Here is a 19582-nt window from a genome sequence, read left to right as displayed (position 1 = left end):
CACAAACAAGCAATCCACACATACACCGTGGAGTGCTGCATGCTTCAGCATCAGCGACCAGGAGCAGACCCAGCAGCTGGACATCTTTCTCCCTCCCCTGCACAGCAAGTTCTGCACACCCGGGACACAAACATTGCTGTACATACATAGCTCAGTACCCGTTTGAGCATGCAGTGGCTTAAGACAAGGTCAATATTAGAGCTGCTGCTCATAAAACTACTGCCACAGTAACAAAGTACAAGAAAGCAACAGAACAGCCAGGCCAACTGCAAGCAATCCTTCCATGCCGTGTCTATACTACCACAGCTTTCTGATCCAGAGTTAACTACTACTTTAATCAGATACATCCAGCCTAAGTTTGTTTAAAAACCAAAAACCTACAAATCTGCAGTGAAGGAAAATTTTTCCTCCCCCTCTTGTGAGAGGGGCACAACTTTAAATTATCTTTTCCAACACAAACCTAAAAGGTCACCACTGCTGATCTAATAAAGGCAACACGCAGGGCTCATGTCTTTCAGAGCTGGCATCTTGTTATGTGCAAAGGTCTCATGCACTATTTAAGTCAGTGTAGAGGATTTATTTCCCAGTCTTTGCAGGAGAGATGAGAATGAATTCTACCCATAAAACAGTGAAGAACTACTCAAGAAGTTGCTATTTCAAGTCTGTAGAAGGGGATGATAGTTGCCTGTTCAGCAAGAAGTACAACACAGTTAAAATATGAAGAGGAGTTGGATTATATTCAGTGATCAAAATTAATTTTTAAACATTACTGCAGCTCAGCGAAGAGCTAAAAGCAAAACAAGAACAAGGATTTTGTAGGTGTTCTGAAACCATTTCATCCTCTTATATCTTCAAAGAGGGCCAATATTTCCCCATGAAACAACAGAGGAGCCAAAAACTTCTACAGGCATTCCAGCAGTAACTAAGAAATGTTATAAACAACTGCCCCACCAGATACTCTATTTTTTCATATTGAAGTACATCTTCAAAGGAGGAAATCCTGTTTACATTGCAGACTTTCTTTATCCTTATTGCAAGGAATGAAATAAAGACACTCATTTGCATTACAATCATGAACATAAGGAGCTTACCTCTCAGCACGAAGGACACCACTGTAGTAAGGGTGATCCCACGGCATCAGCTTCTGAAAAAGAATTCCAGCTTATAATTACAATAATGGACAACAAGTGAACCCAAAGGAAAAGTTTTGTTTCCTTTGAATATTTTTGCAATTTCGACAAGTCACAGAATTTAAAACATAATGGGAAACATTCAGTGCTAAAAATATAATCAGAAATAGCATCATATATCATAACTTGAAACCTTTTTTTTAACATTTGCTTCAAGATAGTACTTCTTATTCAAATATATAATGGGACTTCATACCAGATTTCAAGAAATACACTCAATTCAAATAAAAAGATAAACCCAGTTATGTACAGAATTAGGATACATACAATACAGTATGCAAATTGGACATGCATCTAACCTAAAGTACAACCTTTAGTTTTCAAATGAGTCAATTAAAAACAAAGTAATATTCACTTTCACCACTTTGTTTTGATTATCTCAGTGTCATTTTGTATAAACCAACAGCTATCTTGCACTTAATGCTTGGTTTTAATACAAATAGCAGCTAAGCAGTCAAAAAGCATTTGAAGACAGAAGACAGAAAGTTTCTCATTATACTACGTGTTGTACACTAAATTAGAGTAATTTTTCTCATAGAACAAAGTTAGCTTATACTATATTTTTAAAAATAAACAAAATGGAAAACGACACATGAAAACTTACTGAATTCTGGGGGTTGAGCTTCATTTTCATCTTTGTCATCATTTCAAAATCTTTTTGAGTTCTGAAAAATATTTTTATGATGAAAGTGTTAATGAAAGATTTTTGAGCAATGGAATACAGCACACAATAATACTCTGTCCTAAGAAAATGCCCAACATCAGAGATTGATAGTATTCTATAAAACGGCAGGCCCATATACTACGGTAAAAGAACTTTTCCATTCTGCTTCTGTTATTCAGGTTCCTTCCAATCAAGTCCCTCTTACTCTGGTTGTACACCTCCAAAGCATTCTCCTTCTTACAATACACCCCATTCATACACAGTGATGAAACCGTTTTGTGTTGTGTGGAACTAAGGGAGGCAAGAAGGACAAACAGGGGAATTTGCTTATAGATGCAATATGTATGGAGTTGCGCGTATGGGGAGAAGACCAGGAGAGATGTTCTTCAATGCTTAAACTTGGTCGTCTTGTTTGTTTGCTGTTGCCTGTATTTCTTGGCACATCACTTGTTGCATTCAGTCCTCTGTGTTCTCCGATCATAAGACACAGAATTTATTCTAAGCCAATAGCTCCCCTCAAAACTCTGAGAAAGTCTTGCTTTTTGTTTCACCAGAGCATATAATAAGCAGCACTGACTGACTTACTAGTGCACAAGTCCCTCTATTCTTGAAATAAAGAGTATGGTTAGAAAAATAACTTAGTGAAAAAGACAGACCTTTTAGACAACTGGTCAGAAAGCAGATCCAAAAACTGTCTCACTGTCTCTAGAAGTAAAACAGGGGGGGAAACAGAAAAAAAAAATTAAAAAAGCTTTTTCTTCCCTTAAAGACTGTTAAGCTTACATCAAAACATTCCATACAAAACAAGCTCCCTTAGAGCAGCAAAGTTCTTTTTAGAACAACAAACTACTCTGTTGACTACTGTACCATCATTTCAAGAGAATTTAGTACCACACTTAACTTTGTTACATGTTGGAATAATGGCAACTTCATAATCTTAGGAGTGAGCATTGATTCTGAACAAAAACACTAGTTCCTACTCAGTGAGTATTGCCATTTATAGAAAGCATGAGTATTGCATACAGCAAAATATAACTGCAATAAGATACTTCACTGGAAAAAGTATGTGTAAACTTAGCAAAAGCAACTAACAACTTTTGACCTCATACCTAACATAGTGCATTTGATTTCTCAGCACGTCCTTCCACACATGCCTTATACCTGGATTTCTGGCCATTGTTCCCTGAAGAGCTCTGTGGGCAAACGTCTCATACCCAACCAACTGTGCCAGACTGTTTCGGCTAGCAAGCAATTCTTCTAAACGGCTCAACTGGTCAGCATTTGGGTAAAGAAAAATCTTGTAAGCAGCTTCTCGCACCTAATAAAATAAAAAAAACAAATTACTACAGTGCAATTTTTAAGGGAAAGAAGTGATGCAATTGAAGATCTGGCATTACAGCTGTATTTCACTGATATTGTTGGGAAAATGTCTAACGTCTTTTAACAATAGTAATTACGACTGTCTGACAATTATGGCTGCCTTATCCATTAAAGATGGAATGAGGAAATGCAATGAGACAACCTAACAGATCAAGACTGCCAAAAAGGGTCCTGTTCTCTACTTCTGTCAACAGTCCCCTCTCTGCTCATTGCCTCCCTCCTTCTGCCAACATCTGTGCTTCTCAGACCACTCTGTGGACTGTCTTAACTCACTAAAACTTCTGAAAATAAACCCAAAAGAAAGCCAAATTGTTCTCTGCACGTCAGTTAAGCTGGCTTACAGAAGGATCTGATAAGAACCAGAGGCAGGGTCAGGGTAGAGAAAAAAAGAGGAAGAGAAAAACCTTATTTCTTTTGAAGTAGCAAGCTATTAGTCTGCCCATCTGCCCACAGACAATCAGTCTTTCTCCTATTTCTGGTTTGTTTGGATTTTTTCATAAGTCTCAGGGGGAAAAAAAAAAAATCACCTCAAGCCTCAGAAAATTTGGTGAAATGCTTTTTGTGTTTCACAAACCAATTGAAGATAATTATTTTGTACATATGGAATAGGCTTAAGAAATCCAGCAACAACTTATGCTTGTCTTCATTTGAAATAAGCTTCTCTCTTGGATAATATATTCAACAAGAATGCTGGTCCTGGGTTTATACAAAATGTGACTATAATAATTCACAAGTCATTTCCTACCTGTTCTGTTCCACCAGGCTTTCATGTTTTAAAAAAAGTAAATAAAGTAAGCGAGATTATTCCCCTTCCTTGAACACATTTCAGCAGTGTGTCTTTGCAGCAAAGGCCAACAGCATACTGAGCTCTGTTAGGAAGAGTACAGCCACCTGGTCCACAGACGTGATTGCTTCCCTCTACTTGGTACTGTCCAGACTACATTTGGAGTACAACGTCCAGATTTGGGTTCCACAGCACAAGACACTGACATACTGGAGTGGGTCCAGCGTAGGGCCACCAAGATATTTGGGGGCTGGAGCACATTACACAGAATGGAGCCTGAGAGAGCTGGGTTTGTCCAGCCTAAAGAAGAAAATGCTCAAATGAGATCTTAATCTTTATCTACTTAGCAGTAAGGCACAGAGAACATGCAGCCAGACTGTTCTTGGAGGTGCAAGCAAGAGGAGGAGACGTAATGGACACAAGCTGGAAGATGAAAAATTCCAATCTGATATCAAGAAAAAAAAAAAAAAATTGTGAGGGTGGTCAAACAGGCTGCCCAGAGAAGTAATGGAATCTCCATCCTTGGAAAGCGTTCAAAACTGAACTGGACATGTCACTGAGAAACCTATCGTACTTGGTCCTGCTCTGAACAGGATCAGACTCAAACTGCCAAGCTCCAGAGGTCCCTTCCAACCTAAATTATATGATTTCCAAAGAGCCTCTCCAAAGATCTGGCTCGGAGGACTGCATTCTTGAATTGATATATTACTCAGAGCTTCAGTAGCAATCCTACAGATCATACTATTTTCAGGACAAGAGTTTAAAGATGACACGCAATGAGTATTAGTCCTTTATTTACATTCTATCAGTGCCATAATTTAATTAATTTTTAATTTCTTACAGAAAATAAACATTACAGCTTGGGTTCTAGGACAGTAAGCTTTTCTCTTTTTTGTGACAAACCAGATTTCAAAGTCACCTCAATGATTTATATCGTAAGTGAAAACAGAACACTTGAGTGTTGTAAGACACTCCTGATCCTAGAGTCATATCTAAAAGACTAAGGAACCACTGTCACATTTCAAAGAGTCTAAACTAATTTTCAATATATAAACAAACTCTAAATTAATTATTTTTAGAAAAGCATCATTAGCCAGAATTAAAATAAGATTTCTCAGGATAGGGTCAGCTATGAGGTAAGACCAAGTTGCATTAAACTTTTTCCAGTCAGGTCCTGAAACCCTGCACAGAAGGGAGAGACAGCATGACCTCTCTGTTTCATGGCTTCGGTATCGTCATCGGGAAAAACTTCTCCGACTGGCATTTCTCACTTCAACTTGTGCCTGTTGCTGCTTGACCTCCTGTCACGCACCACTCTGAAGAGCCTGGCTCTGTCTACTCCATGATGTCCTCGTAGGTACTGCCAGGCTGTGGTCAGGGTCCCCCCAGAGCCACCTCTGCTACAGGGTGGAACAACCCCAGATTCCTCATCCTCTCCTCACAGTGCCAGCACTCCACTTCCTGGCCATCTTGGTGGCCTCCATAGAAGTCACTCCTAAAGAGTGATGAGTAAAGGGCTATAACTGCATCCTTCAGTCTCTGGCTCTGCCCCTGTTCATGCAGTCCAGGATGCTGTTGGCCACCTTTGCTGCCAGGGTCACTGCTGGCTCATGCTCAGCTTGTGGCTCACCAATCCTCTGGGCCTCTTCCACAGATCAGACCCAGCCAGGTAGTCCCAGCCTGTACTATTGCCAGGAATTCTCCCTTTCCAGGTGCAGGACTTCGCATTTGTCCTTCTGTAATTACATAAGGTTCCCATTGGACCATTCCTTCAGTGTCTAGGCTACTCTGAATGTCAGTCCTGCTCTTCAGCATATCAACTGTTCCTCCTAATTTGTTATCACCTGCAAATCCGGCAGGCAAGCACTCTGTCACTTCCTCTAGGTCATTGATAAAGATGTTAAACAGGAGAGGTCCCAGGACAGACCTCTGCAACACTTCTTTCATTACCAGCCTTCCAGTAGAGTACACCACTTCAATCACTGCTCTCTGAGTCTGATCATGAAATCAGGTTTTTTTACCTGTCTGTTTGTCCACCAATCCAGACTGTAATCTCCTAACTTGGATTGCTCCAGAACCTTCCTAGGGATCAAAGTGAAGCTAAGTCACTTGTAGTTCCCCAATTTGGGGTTTTTTTGGCCTTTCTGAAGGTGCATGGAACATATTATTTCCGCCAGTCATTGGGGTTCTTCCCTGATCCTCACCACCTACAAAAGGCAGCAAGCCTTTCAAGGACAATAGCCAGTTCTCTTTGGATCCCTGGATGCAGCCCGTCTGGTCCCAATGACTTGTACAGGTTGAGTTCTCTCAAGTAATCCCAAAATGGATCCTCTGGTTGTTTTTATCTTTGAATCCTTTCACTAAGCACAGTGGGCTAGGAGAATTCATTGGTGAACACTGAGGCAAAGAAAGCGATCAGCATCTCAGCCTTACCTGTGTCTGCTGCCACTAAGTCACCCACCTTACTCAGAACTGAGCCCATCTTTTCCTTGTCCAGCCTTTTAGTACTAATGCAGCAGTAGTTGCTGTTCTTGTTAACTTTGATGTCCCTTGCAAGTCTCAACTGCAGCTGAGCTTTGGCCTTCCTGACATCATCACTATATGTACAGGCAGTATTTCTAAATTCCTCCCTTGTATCTTGTACCTGCTTCCACCTCATGTCTGCTACCTTTTGGAGATGAAGCTTTGTCACGAGTTCCCTGCTAGCCAAGCCTGGCTCCTGATACATCCTGCTTGGCTTTCTAAGGATCAGGATGCGCTGATACTGAGTATCTTAGTATCCTCGTGCGCCTGGAGGATGCTATCTTTAAAGAATTGCCAGCATTCTTGAGCAACTTTACCCTTCAGAGCTGCATCCCATGGGGTCCCACCTCCCAGTTTTCTGAATAAGCTGAAGTCTGTTTGCTTGAAATCCAGGGTCTGTATTCTGCCCCTCTTCTCCCTCAATCCATTCAGGATATTCACCTCCATTATGTCATAGCTGCTACAGCCAAGGCTGCCATTGATCATCACATTCTAAAAGAGTTCTTCCTTGTTAGTCATAACATCATAAACCACATGCATTTGCCTCAGTAACAAGTGAAACAACTGATAGGCACTTTTGTTGTAAAGTATGCCAAAGCAAACTCAGGGAATACTCACCAGATCATCGGGACAATCAGCATGCAGACCAGCAACTTGTAAGTAATTGCCTTCGGCTGTAAAATTATACCGAATATGCTCTGGCAAAATATGTTTGTCAATCTTGTTGGGAAGGTGAGCTCCTGTCAGAAATTCATTACATAAATCCAATATTCTGACGTTGAGGTTGACTGCCTTTTTACGCTGTATGAAAAATAAAGTACAAAATACATAATATCTTCAGACATAGTACAAGCAGAACTCAAAGTTTCTAAAATCTCAACGGACTTTTCCACATGAAGCAGAAAATACAACATTTAAGATTAGACCTAGAGCATCAACAAAATCTAATGTAGGGCTGAAGCCAACAAGATCAGATGCTCATACGAATCTATAATTTCATACAGGATTGAAATTTGAAAGAAAATGCCTATGTTTTTGCAGTAAGAAAATGTACAGTGGAGTTTAAGTAGAATTTACATAAGCTATGTTAGCTGCTTGCAAAACATTTATAAAACTTTGCCTAATATGATTGCTATGTAAAACACAGAGGAGAAAAAAAGAAGCATCATCGAGATGGATAAATCCTACTAGCATCCCCAAATAGATATAGAATTACAGTTCTTTTGTTACTGTTTGTACTGCACTGTTTTCTGAAGACCGTAAAGCATTTATGGTATTTCAACTTTTCCCTGAGGAGTTTGTGATTTAGGGTTTTAACACCATCATTACAGTATTTCACACATTTAACATTACCGTAAGATTTGCTTCAGTGAACTCTCATCTTTGTAGAGTATGCTCTCTACTGCCTGTGGGTTCATAGCTCAAAAGAAAAGGGTGACAGTACACATTCAACATACTTGTAAAGTACAAAGAATGACAAAACCTGAAGATTTCTGTCCTCCCATTCCATCCTTACTCTTTAAAACACATCTTTTGAGTTTTATTTTAAAAAGCAGAAATTCTTTGTAGCAGAAGTAAGTTTCAAATTAAGATAGTGAAGGATTTCTAAAGTCTGAAATGAGAATTGAAAAGAAACACTGAGCAGGAAGCAACAGAAGAAAAGTTGAATAGGCAGGGGAGGAAGAGGAAAATGTGCAAAAATAAGGGGCAAGTGAAATTGTAACTGAAAGGGGATGAAGCACCATAGAACCAATAGTCAAATCAGAAATAAAACCCAGAGTCCAAGTTTCAGACTTATTCTTTGTACAAAGTAATTGCAAAAATATATTCTAGAAGCATTTTCCAGGTCACAAAACACCATCACAACCATGATCTTCAGAGTAACTTTACCACATCAATCTGGTAAAAGAGCCCTTGTACAGATCTTTTTTGAGGGGATGACTCAAATAAACAAGGTATTGACTTTATACAGGGACATGAGCTATGAACAGACATGCAACAGAGCATCCATACCACAAAGCATGGTGAAAGCTGACCATTTTGGCAAATCCATCACTAACTACTGCAAAAGCATGTAAAAGCTCCAAGAGAGGTAATCAGACCATGCCCAGACATTCAATTTTGAACAAGATTTACAACTTCTGGTTATGTGAGCACCAAGGAGAGCCTGGACACACACCTGATCCCTTTTAAAACTCTACTTGATTAATCTGTCATCACAGTGCATGGGGTACTGCTTTTCCCCCTCTATAAATAGGTTGTTCAGACAGCTAAGCAGCTTTTTTAAATATCTGATGCAGACACCAATCAAAGCAAGCAGGATCCCAGGTCTTGCTTGTAACTCTTCAGAACAAAGGAATGATGAGGACTAAACTGGGAAGAACAGCCAACTAATATCTAAAACAACATTAAAAAACACACTTTAGAAGTGATTTAAAATAGACAAAACTAATCACTTCTGAGAAAACAAAATTCCACAGAGGACAATGGGAATCTTGGAGGACAAACTTGCTCAGAGTCACGTGATGCACGTTCCACACGTTTCATTATCTGGTCTCTGGTAGCCAGGCAAATTTCTGTTCATATATTGTAGCCAAAAATTACCTTTTCTTCATCCAAATGAATGCCACTTATCTCAAAATCAAACATAAAAAGTTCTGCCACTCGCCTAAAAATACAGTAAATCCGCGTTAAAACAGCCTTATTTGATAGTAAGCATAATTTCTTCATCAATTTTGCCCCTAGTAGTTATTTAGGCTTCATGTCTTTTACAGAGAATAACAACACAGTTATATGAGTATTGTTAATATTTACACAGACTTCCTATGTTGTAGGTCCTTAACAGTTTACTCAGTGAAATAGGATTTTTCCTTTTTTAGTTATGTTAGTCATCTGCATTGAAAATATCATTCAAAATAATTCCACTACATTAATCTAGATGTTTAACAAATTTGTGCAAATTATGATTTTAATTTGACACTTCATTTATTCTAACAGATCAGAAAAAGACCTCTTCAAATCTAACATCCTTGGTTGTGGGGAAAGAAGGAAGTAACTTACTCAAACATTAAGCTTGTCTAACCATGTTAGCAAAGAAATAACTCAAAACTATAACTGAATAAGCAGCTAATAAAATATTTTACAGCAATCATGAAGTAAGCTTTAAATATACTGATAATCTGATTGTGAAAGATATAAATTTCTATAAACTGAAAACAAGTTATATAGTTTGTTCCCTACTTTTTTTGCTAAAAACACCACTATATATACACCACAGTATAGCACCTCATTTTAATCAAAATGCTGTTATTGAAGAAAATTTTAAGTTATCATTTTTTTGGTTTTGCAGATCTCAGTTATTCAGCTTAAATATATCTTGTGCTCTACAGTCACAGAGACATCCTCCAAGACTACACAACTACAAACTTCCTAACTCCTGTGCAGTTAATTTAGTAGTGACTAATAAATTAGTAACAGAGATGTGGTATATTTTCCAGTTCTATAAATTAATTTAGCAAAACACAAAATATAAGCACAATAAGGAATGCTATATACTGCCTAAAAATCTAAATCTATAAGCATTAATAAGTACCTGGTTTCAGGATCTAGGGAACTCATAACAATTTCATCAGCTAGCAGACGTCTCAAACTCTGACACAGTTCAACATCTGTATTTAATCTGGAAAGAAACAGAGTAAAAGAATCACGCATTAGCAACAAACACTAATATTTCAGTCTCTTGGAATTACTCATTCAAAGGCAGAGCTTAATATTTACTGAAACAACATAAAAAACCAACGACTGTATTTTCAAAATGCTTTCTGGTTCACAACCCCACTTAAAAACTACAAAATTTGTATACAAACGATGTGCGGACAAACTGGCATGAAAATAGGTCTTGTGCATCCAATAGAAAAATACCTCTGGATGGCATTTTGTGGCAAATACGAGCAAGTATAAGATTATCAGCTTATTTTTTATGGACAAAGATAATCATGGCGAGAGCATAAAGGTGGGAGAGCTGTTTTCTAATCCTTATTTTGAAAGGACTCCATTAAAGGAAAATCTGTGCTCTAGTTTGCCATCAGATAAATGTCCTGCTGGCTGCCATTGAAGTAGGCTAATGACTTACTATCCCCAGAACATTTCCAGATGCTCATCACTGTCCCTGTGCCAGACAATACTTGGTCCATCACATTCACTGGTGTGTTAACTGCAAGCATGTATGTCAACCTGGATTACTGGGTGGGGAACGGAACACATGAATATACATCAGCATAGCTGTGGTGGGCAGCAGACCCCAGCCTGACAGTCTTGAGCACCAACTTCTTAAATCAGCTGAGGTGCAGGAAGCCTCTGCAGCCTCATTTGTAAAATGAACTTAATAATTACCAATACCCAATTCAGAGACAGAAGACGACATTACATCATGCCTGTACTTCAGAAAAGGCTCTGTAAAAAAGGTGTTAAATAAGAAGTCCAGCACTCTGTCAAAAAGTGGCTAAAAGCAGTTATGTATTGTTAGTACTTCCTGAGTGATACCACTTGCCCATAAAAAGGAACATTCAACAATGGCAAGTTTTGAGCATTTAAAATAGTTTATGAACCTCTCAGGTTAATTTGTGAATACCTTCTTCTTTCTACAAATTTTACATCTGAAGTGGCATTCAGATATTAACGTCATATTGTTAGAGATGGTGTGCTCAATCTAGATCTTGAAAAATCCAGTTTCAGGTGAAAGGTTTCCCAAACATGCTGGCAAGACCAAAGCAACAGTTTCTGCTGAATTTAATCTTAGAATTCTCTTTTTATCCAGTCATGTTAGTCACAAGGCTTAGTAAACAAACTGATGCACTGCTGTCCTCCTCAGAGTACAAAAGGCTTCACTGCCTCTGCAACTTACTGCGGGACATCAGGTCAACCAGTCACTGCCTCCACTGTTATTAGGAATCCTGAGGGAAGTAGCAGACTCTGGGTCACATTCAGAGTACTGCTTGGTAAAGCTGTCACTTAAGAAGGCCACTCCTGAACACCACAGGAAGGGAAGGTACTGAAAGGACGCTGTATTTGGAGATTAAAGATCACCCCTTTCCACTTTCTCAGCAGCAAGAGCAGAAGAGAAGCAAATCAATTCACTGTAGTCAAGGACCACAGAGTTAATTTTTAGGATTTAGGTTTTTAAAAAAAAAAAAAAAAAAAAAAAAGAGAGAGAGAATAGGACCCAAAGAAGAGCTAAAGCTAAATCCTTAAATATCTGTAACAGCAAGACTCACACTTTGTTCTCACATGCAAATCCTTCCTACATATTTTTTTTGTTGATTGCTGTTTTCACAGATGCATTGCATTTGAGTGGCAAGGTTTTGGTAGTGGGGTGGCTTCTGTAAGAAGCTGCTAGAAGCTTCCCCTATGTCTGACAGAGCCAATGCCAGCCGGCTCCAAGACGGACCTGCTGCTGGCCAGCGCTGAGCCCATCAGCAACAGCGGTAGCACCTCTGGGATAACAGATTTAAGAAGGGGGGGAAAAAACCTGTGCAATTTTCAACTTCAGCTGGAGAGAGGAGTGAGAAGATGTGAGAGAAACAACCCTGTAGACCCCCAGGTCAGTGCAGAAGGAGGGGAGGCGGTGCTCCAGGCGCCGGAGCAGAGATTCCCCTGCAGCCCATGGTGAAGACCATGGTGAGGCAGGCTGTCCCCCTGCAGCCCAGGGAGGTCCACGGGGGAGCAGATCTCCACCTGCAGCCTGGGGAGGACCCCACGCCGGAGCAGGGGGATGACCGAAGGAGGCTGTGACCCCGTGGGAAACCCACGCTGGAGCAGGCTCCTGGCAGGACCTGTGGCCCCGTGGAGAGAGGAGCCCAGGCTGGAGCAGGTTTTCTGGCAGGACTTGTGACCCCATGGGGGACCCACGCTGGAGCAGGCTGTGCCTGAAGGACTGCAGCCCGGGGAGGGGACCCACACTGGAGCAGTTCATGAAGAACTGCAGCCCGTAGGAGGGACCCCAGGCTGGAGCAGAGGAAGAGTGAGGAGTCCTCCCCCTGAGGAGGAAGGAGCAGCAGAGACAAGGTGTGATGAACTGACCCCAACCCCCATTCCCCTTCCCCCTGTGCCGCTGGGGGGAGGAGGTAAAGAAAACTGGGAGTGAAGTTGAGCCCAGGAAGAAGGGAGGAGTGGGAGGAAGGTGTTTTAAGATTTGCTGGGTTTTATTTATTTATGTATTATCCTACTCTGATTTGATGGGAAATAAATTAAATTAATTTTTCCCCAAGTCAAGTCTGTTTTGCCTGTGATGGTAATTAGTGAGTGATCTCTCCCTGTCCTTATGTCAACCCACAAGCCTTTTGTTATATTTTCTTTCTCCTGTGGAGTGATGGAGCGGCTTTGGTGGGACCCTGGCATACAGCCAAGGTCAACCCACCACAGTAGATGATCACAGAGTAATTTTTAAAGATGCATATGGAAATAGAAAAAAAGAAAATAAAAAGAAGAAAACATACTTCTCTACCACAGTTCCAATGTTCCTGCAAGCTTCTTCAGCAGCCTCTCTGAATGCAAAGTCAGGATGGGCAATTTTCACAAAATCAGCCTGAGATAGCAGAATAAGAAAACAGTGAGGCAAAGACACAAATTAAATAATCTTGAATTATAAACAAAGCTGCACTCAAGTAGTTCCATTTACATTAACATTTATTTCTACAGTTCCGTGCAATCTATTTGCAGAATTTGCCTTTTTTTTTTTTTCCTAAAAGACAAAACTTATTGGAAAACTGTGCTGACAACTATTAAACCAGAAAGTGAACGTGTCTTTCCAAAAAATATCTTTAATTCACACACTTCTGAAAAACTTTTTTGGTATGGTGTGTATCTTAAGAGTCCTTACAACATAGAGATACTCCAATGTATTTAAATGTTATTACAAAAGATTTTTAAAACTAAAATTCACAGTTAAGAAAAAAGCATACCACCAAAAGTGTAGCGGGTTTCTTTTCAAACCCTTTTTACTCTTGTGTTCAGACCATCAAGTTATGCTTTGACATCATTAAACATGTTTCTTCCTACTAGGTAAAGAGAAAACCCAAAAGTTCTTTTGGATTCAGAACAGGGTTTTTATTTGACTTACTGATTTTTAGTAAGTCTCCAAATACTTAAAGGAGTTCAGAAGGCTAGAATGACGCTAAAAGGAGGCTGGGGAGCTAGGTGCTTCCATGATTGCAGACATGAATTCAGGGAGGTTCTGGCATTGAAATGATAAAGAATTGAAGATTAGGAATATATTTAATTAAAGATTAGGAATACATCGAAGACACTCAGCATGACTTTACAGAAAGTACATGAAACAAGGTTGACTTTGTTTAACAGTACGATTGCAGTTTGATTGAAAAGGCAACCTTACAAATGTTACACACTTAAGATTTTTACTTCTTAGAATCCCTGTTTAAAATCCTGTATGATATTGATAGAATAGGTGCTGAATGGCAGATCTCAAAATTCCTGCCAACAGATAACAATCATCAAATTGCTTCTAGACAGAGCTCTGCATCTTTGAACATATAAACCTGGAAGTAGTACATAGGAGGTAATTTTAACTCAGCAAACTGATACAAAACTATGACCACTGAAATCTGACATTAGTGTTTTAATAAGATATTGATTGATTGATTAAGACAAATTAGGCATAGTCTATATAAAATATAAGAAACAAAAGGAGAATTAGTGACTCAACAGAGTATGTACTTTCGGAACAAAAAAGTGCCTGGCACAAAAGATGTCTGGAATCTACAAAAAAGTAAGAAACAAGATTTGAGAACTGAAAACACACAGAGAAATTCAAATATGAAAGCCAAAGTCAAAAAAATCAGTGACATATTTATTAAGAACTGATCTCAGTACGAAGGGTGGGCCTGCTTCCTTCAAAGGAAAAGTGATGCTTTGATAAAAGAGATACTTTGGGCAAACAGTTTCCAGAGAGCAATATGAAGTGCTCAGTTAAACTTAATATTTTGTGATACAGAGTATCAGATCAAGTACTGCAATTCTGTGGATGGCAGAAACTGCAATCTAGGAAATACCTGCATTTTTTTCTTGTGTTAATAAAAGGCGATACTGTTTAGTTTTATCTGGTGCTTTTAATCTGTAAGTTCTTTATGGACCTTCACCTATAAACTTTCATAACATGTGCATTGCAACCCAAGCTTTAACTTTGAGATAAATACCCTGTTTTCCATAATGTAAGTGACTCTGGAAAGCTGTGTATTAATATTACAGCAGAAATACAATTCTGATTTCACAGTTATTTTTCTTGTTGTGGCCTTTATATTATTTTTACATCTGTCTTAAAATTAACTGGACAGTTTGACAGGATTTGTAGTTACCTATCATTCAGTAAAAGCCTTTGTAATTAACTTTAAATCAATTTAGTTTTCTGTCAATGCAAAATTTCACAGAGCTGATCTGCTATTTATTGCAGAGCAGAAAATCATAAAATGGAACAACATGGTGTAAGCTTATTAAGACAGTCAGTTTAAAAGAAATTGCTTCAAATAATAATAAAAAAAAAGTAACTTACCAAGTCTGCTACTCTGCACAAGCCATCTGAAAGCTGATCAAAGATCATTACAGTCTCTGGCCCAGGTGGTATTGAACATGCCTTCTGAACTAGCTGTTCCGATTCTTGCAATGCTTTGTCCTGTGCTTCCTGAAATCCTTCTGGACAGCTCAATTCTGGAACACCAAAGAGACCCTGCAGTGCAGAACACAATGAAAACACATCACTATTACCCTCCTCGATTTCTACCCCTTTGTTTCAGGATGGAATTATCACCACGAAATTTTACCAAAACGACCCTAGGTAGCATATTGTGACACTTCGCTAAAACATTCCCACATGAGTGTCTCTGTAGAGAGACTAGTCGCAAAGTCAGTCAAATACACTGGTATCACACAAAAACATCTTCATTTCTCAGAGCAAAACCTCACTGAGGTTCTTTTAGCCAGGACTGTTCTTAGAAAACCTTAAGAGTTCAGCATCAAACCCTCACAAACTCTCCTCTTCCACCCCATAACCTCCTGTACTATCCTTTTCCCAAAGCAATTTTTAATCTTGCTTCCAAAGCATGGGCACCAGACAAATCACAGGAAGTCCATTTACGTTCTGAAGTGAGAGAAAGTCGTACCTCTGAAGCAAAAGAGACTTATCAAGGAATGCGAGGACTAAGCAGGAGTGACAAACAGTGAAAGAGTTGGCCAGCAGCCCTAGATACCAATGGATTGCAGGCAACAGAATGGTTGTCTCAGGCTCATTAAATGAGCCCAAATACTGGAACCAGATCTCAAAGGAATGATCAGCAACAACTCAAAAATTTTATGGTATGAACAGTTTTATTCCTGAAGTTCTTACCAAGCCTGGCCCTGTCCAACAGGGCAGAGTGAACATACTGACTTGGGCAGTGTAGACAGAGACAGCAGTCACGTTCTGCATTTGTGGAAGAGAGTTAAAGAGGTCCTACTGCAGACCAAACAAAATTGCTAACACTACCTGCTAGAGAAGTTCCACGATCAGACCTATCACAGTAAAAAAAATTCATTTAAGATAAAACAGCATCTCTGCAAGCAATACACTCCCTTTGCAACCACCCAACTGCAACATGAGCATCTCCTCATCTCCTAACTACAGCGTCTAACAGTACAAGGTACATGATTTCACACAACACCCACCCCTTCCCAAATTTAATCTCAGCATCTAAAAATCACAATCTGGATTTGAAAATCTGCAGGCCAGTCACTTTACAATGCACCTTCTCCAAACTCTTTGTGTTATAGCAATCAGTTGCAGGTTTGCATGTAGTTTACAAGTATTTATCCAAATAAAATGAAAAACTGCAAACTGACAGCTTGTCTGTAAAAGTATACATCCTGAAGCAAAAGCATCCCCTAAAGTAAGCATTTGGGACACTCCAAGTTACTTTCTTCTATCTTCATTCTGTTGCTGTTGCTAAAACTACCTTCCCCCCCCCAATGCTCTTACTATAAGCAGGCCACCCTAAGACAGAAAACCCTTTCCTCACACTTCCCATGTTTTAATTTATTATTTGGGAATAGGAACTGGACTGAAATGAACACTGAAAAAGATATTTTTATATATATACACGTGTATATAAACACATGCATACGAACATAAATATACATGCACCACACCACCCTTCAATAACGCTTGCTATACAAGAGACTCCTCAGCCAGCTGATGCAGTATCCTGCAATGTCCCAGAGAGCTCCTGGCATTCCTGCTGCCCTGCACCACCATTCATCCTCCCGAGTGAGTTCTTCCTGCGCATGTAGTCCTCTGTAAACAGGAGTTATCTTCTCTCAGAGATAAATTAGCTGTGGAGTTCCTCTTCAACATGACAACAAGTTTGACATAAAAATTTAAAAATTACAAAAAAAATGAAGGCTAGTGCAGGTCTCCGAGTTCTTTAACGGCGTGGCTGCACAGCTGCAGCATTATTCTTTTTGCTTGGCCTCAGCATTTACAGCCCAGCTGTCAAAACCTCTTTGCAAGCCTGAAATACGCATCTCTCTTCCCAAAGAACTCTACATCCTCTCCGTGGGCCAAGCGAATCCAGAGCTTATTCCCTAGACCAGGCAAATGCACGATATTTAACTGGATTATTTCCTGAAAGCGAGAGTTACACCGCTGTGCCTCCAGAGGCAGGAAGCCAGAAGAAAACTTTCCCAAACAAGTGCTGGATTATAAACAGAGGTCAGAGTTGTCCTCACTGAAAATCTAGTCTCAACAGCTTCACCAGCCTGGGCACCATGGCAGGAATAGCTGAATCAACAAACTAACACGTAAATTTTGCAGGTGTAAGTATTCTGCATGCACTGTACCATTGAAAGTACACACCTCACACTATCCAGGAACTTGTTTAGATTCCCAGGACTCTCACTAACAAATGTATGTGATTCACCCTAAAAATAAATACATCAAAAAGCCTGAGTGTCACCAACCCAGCAAACAAATGCTTTTTTTGCCACAGGCAACTGAATGTCAAGGATGACATCCACACAAGAGGACGCCAGCAGTCGAACTCATTTTGAAGCACTGCCAAAGTGCATTGGCATGACACTGACAGATTAAAAAAGACACAGCCAGGTAAGAAAGAGCTCGGAGTGGAAGGGGTAACGCACATTTAGAAGCATACGGTCTCTACTGAGGCTCTAAGCAAACGTTCCAATAAACAAGGCCGTGATTTCCCACCCCTCGTGCGTCCGGCAGACCGAATGTTTTTGTTCATTAGAACCAAAACAAACCCTTACAAAGAATTAACCGCCCAACCCTCTGGCAACAGCCCGGCTGTCCCGCCACGGCGATTTAGAACTCCTAAAACCAAAGACCCCACAAGACAAGCGAAGCCCGAGGCTGCCGGCAGCCGAGGCCGCCTCCTGCCCGCAGCAGCCCCTTCCCCTCCGGCCTCTCACCGTCTCCCCGCCCGCCGCGCTGCCCCGCCGCTGCTCCCGCTGCTGCTTCGCGTCGAAGGCGGCTCCCACCGGGCACCAGCTGGTGCTGACGGACCGACGAACCGGCCCCGCCGACCGGCCCCGCAGGGCCCGGCCCAGCGCCGCCGGCAGCGCCCGCCGGCAGCCGGCCAGCATGGCGGAGCGAGGCCCGGCAACGGGCCCGGGCCTTCCCGCCTCGGCAGCGACCTCCGCCGCCTCCGGGCCGAGGGGAGGAGAGGGAGGAAGAGGAGGAGGAGGAGGCGGAGGGAAGGCGGAGCTGCCTGCCCCCCCCCCCCCCGCCGCCTCCCCTCAGCCCGCCCGCCCGGCTCCTTCCCGCCCTGCCCCGGCTCTCCCAGGCGGAGGCGGCCGCAGCGGGCCTCTGTGGGCCGCCCGGGACTGGGCCTGCGCTGCTGGGAAGGGAAGGGGAGGGGAAGAGAAGGGAAAGGGAAGGGAAAAGGAAGGAAAAAGGAAGGGAAGGGGAAGGGAAAAAAAGGGAAGGGCTCTGCCGCGGGCCTGGCGGGCGCCGGGGCGGCGGTGAGAGGAGGGGCCTCTGCTGACTGAAATGTCTCCTACGTGTTTGCCACTTAAACGCGTTTTGAAGAGGTTTTTTGGTCTAGAACCTTCTGTGACACGAACTTCAGGCCTGTGGCTTACCGGGAAAAAAAAAATCTCCTCTTACTGAAAAATTCACATCACCCTTTCCTCTGCCTTAGAGCCCGGCTATCCCCCTCACTGTAATTCAGCTGACGTGAGAAGTGCGGCCGTTTTTCCTGAAGAAACCCACCTCACTGAGTTCGTTTTCGGGGCCCGTGATCCGTACTCGGGGTTCAACACCCTTGGGGACGTGTCCTCGTTTCCTTCCCCCCCCGGCAGCGTTAGGGGTGATGGGAAGCCAGGCTGAATTTCATGTCACTGACCCATGCCGGTTGGCATCTCTGCTTTATTCTCTTTTAAGGGGAGGGGGTGAGACTTACCAGCATCTTTTGTTATATTTTTGAGGTTTAGGGGGAAAAAAATCTGAGAAAATTCACAGAAACTAAAGTTTCTCATGGCACAGGAAATATCTCTCAGTCAGTGCTCCACTGTGTCTGCTTCAGTGTTGATTAAAGATTATCCTTCATTTGGAAGAATTTGGTTTGCGCCAGCTAATTCTGAAGTACGGCAATGTTATGCTGTGTTTTTCCACCGGCATTGAATATCTGCCCACATTAGAGAATCCACATGGCATTTCCTCCTATCACTCCATTTCACTCTATTTCAGACCTTTGGCTACACAAAGAGCAAAGCAGCATATTTAAAAGCTGTAAAATCTGCCCCGCTGCAACAAAAGAGCAAGGAGCTCCTGTGGGTATCAAACTACGCCAATGCCAAGTTTTAAAATTATTTTTAAATGGTTGGATGCAAACTAACCAAATTTCAAGTCCATCTACACGTGCCACCTAGAAAGATATAAACTGGCTTGGAAGTAACTGCGGCTTAATGTTTATACAAGATGGCAGGGACCCACATGTCTGTAGGGTTCAATTATAGGGAACTTAGTTACTGGGCCTG

At 41.3% G+C, this 19582-nt stretch overlaps 1 protein-coding gene across 2 annotated transcripts in view; it reads right to left on the bottom strand.

Moving 5' to 3' along the window:
* The window catches only part of MIPEP (mitochondrial intermediate peptidase), a 78058-nt gene extending 59736 nt beyond the window's left edge, over nt 1–18322 (bottom strand). Inside the window, exons 1-10 of one of the 2 annotated variants that reach the window (XM_075050719.1) lie at nt 18014–18322; nt 15105–15278; nt 13036–13124; nt 10134–10220; nt 9146–9209; nt 7160–7342; nt 3016–3172; nt 2511–2559; nt 1795–1855; nt 1092–1144 (exon numbers count right to left, since the gene is read on the bottom strand). In XM_075050719.1, the coding sequence (XP_074906820.1) occupies nt 1092–1144; nt 1795–1855; nt 2511–2559; nt 3016–3172; nt 7160–7342; nt 9146–9209; nt 10134–10220; nt 13036–13124; nt 15105–15278; nt 18014–18187 (1091 nt within the window). In that variant the 5' untranslated portion in view covers nt 18188–18322. The remainder of the gene's footprint in view (nt 1–1091; nt 1145–1794; nt 1856–2510; nt 2560–3015; nt 3173–7159; nt 7343–9145; nt 9210–10133; nt 10221–13035; nt 13125–15104; nt 15279–18013) is intronic. The other variant, XM_075050718.1, reaches the window with a different exon arrangement.
* Nucleotides 18323–19582: the final 1260 nt, after the last annotated feature.

The sequence above is a fragment of the Buteo buteo genome, chromosome 18 (assembly GCF_964188355.1).
Source record: "Buteo buteo chromosome 18, bButBut1.hap1.1, whole genome shotgun sequence".
NCBI classification, from domain to species: Eukaryota; Metazoa; Chordata; class Aves; order Accipitriformes; family Accipitridae; genus Buteo; species Buteo buteo.
This window is presented reverse-complemented; position numbering and strand designations above follow the sequence as displayed.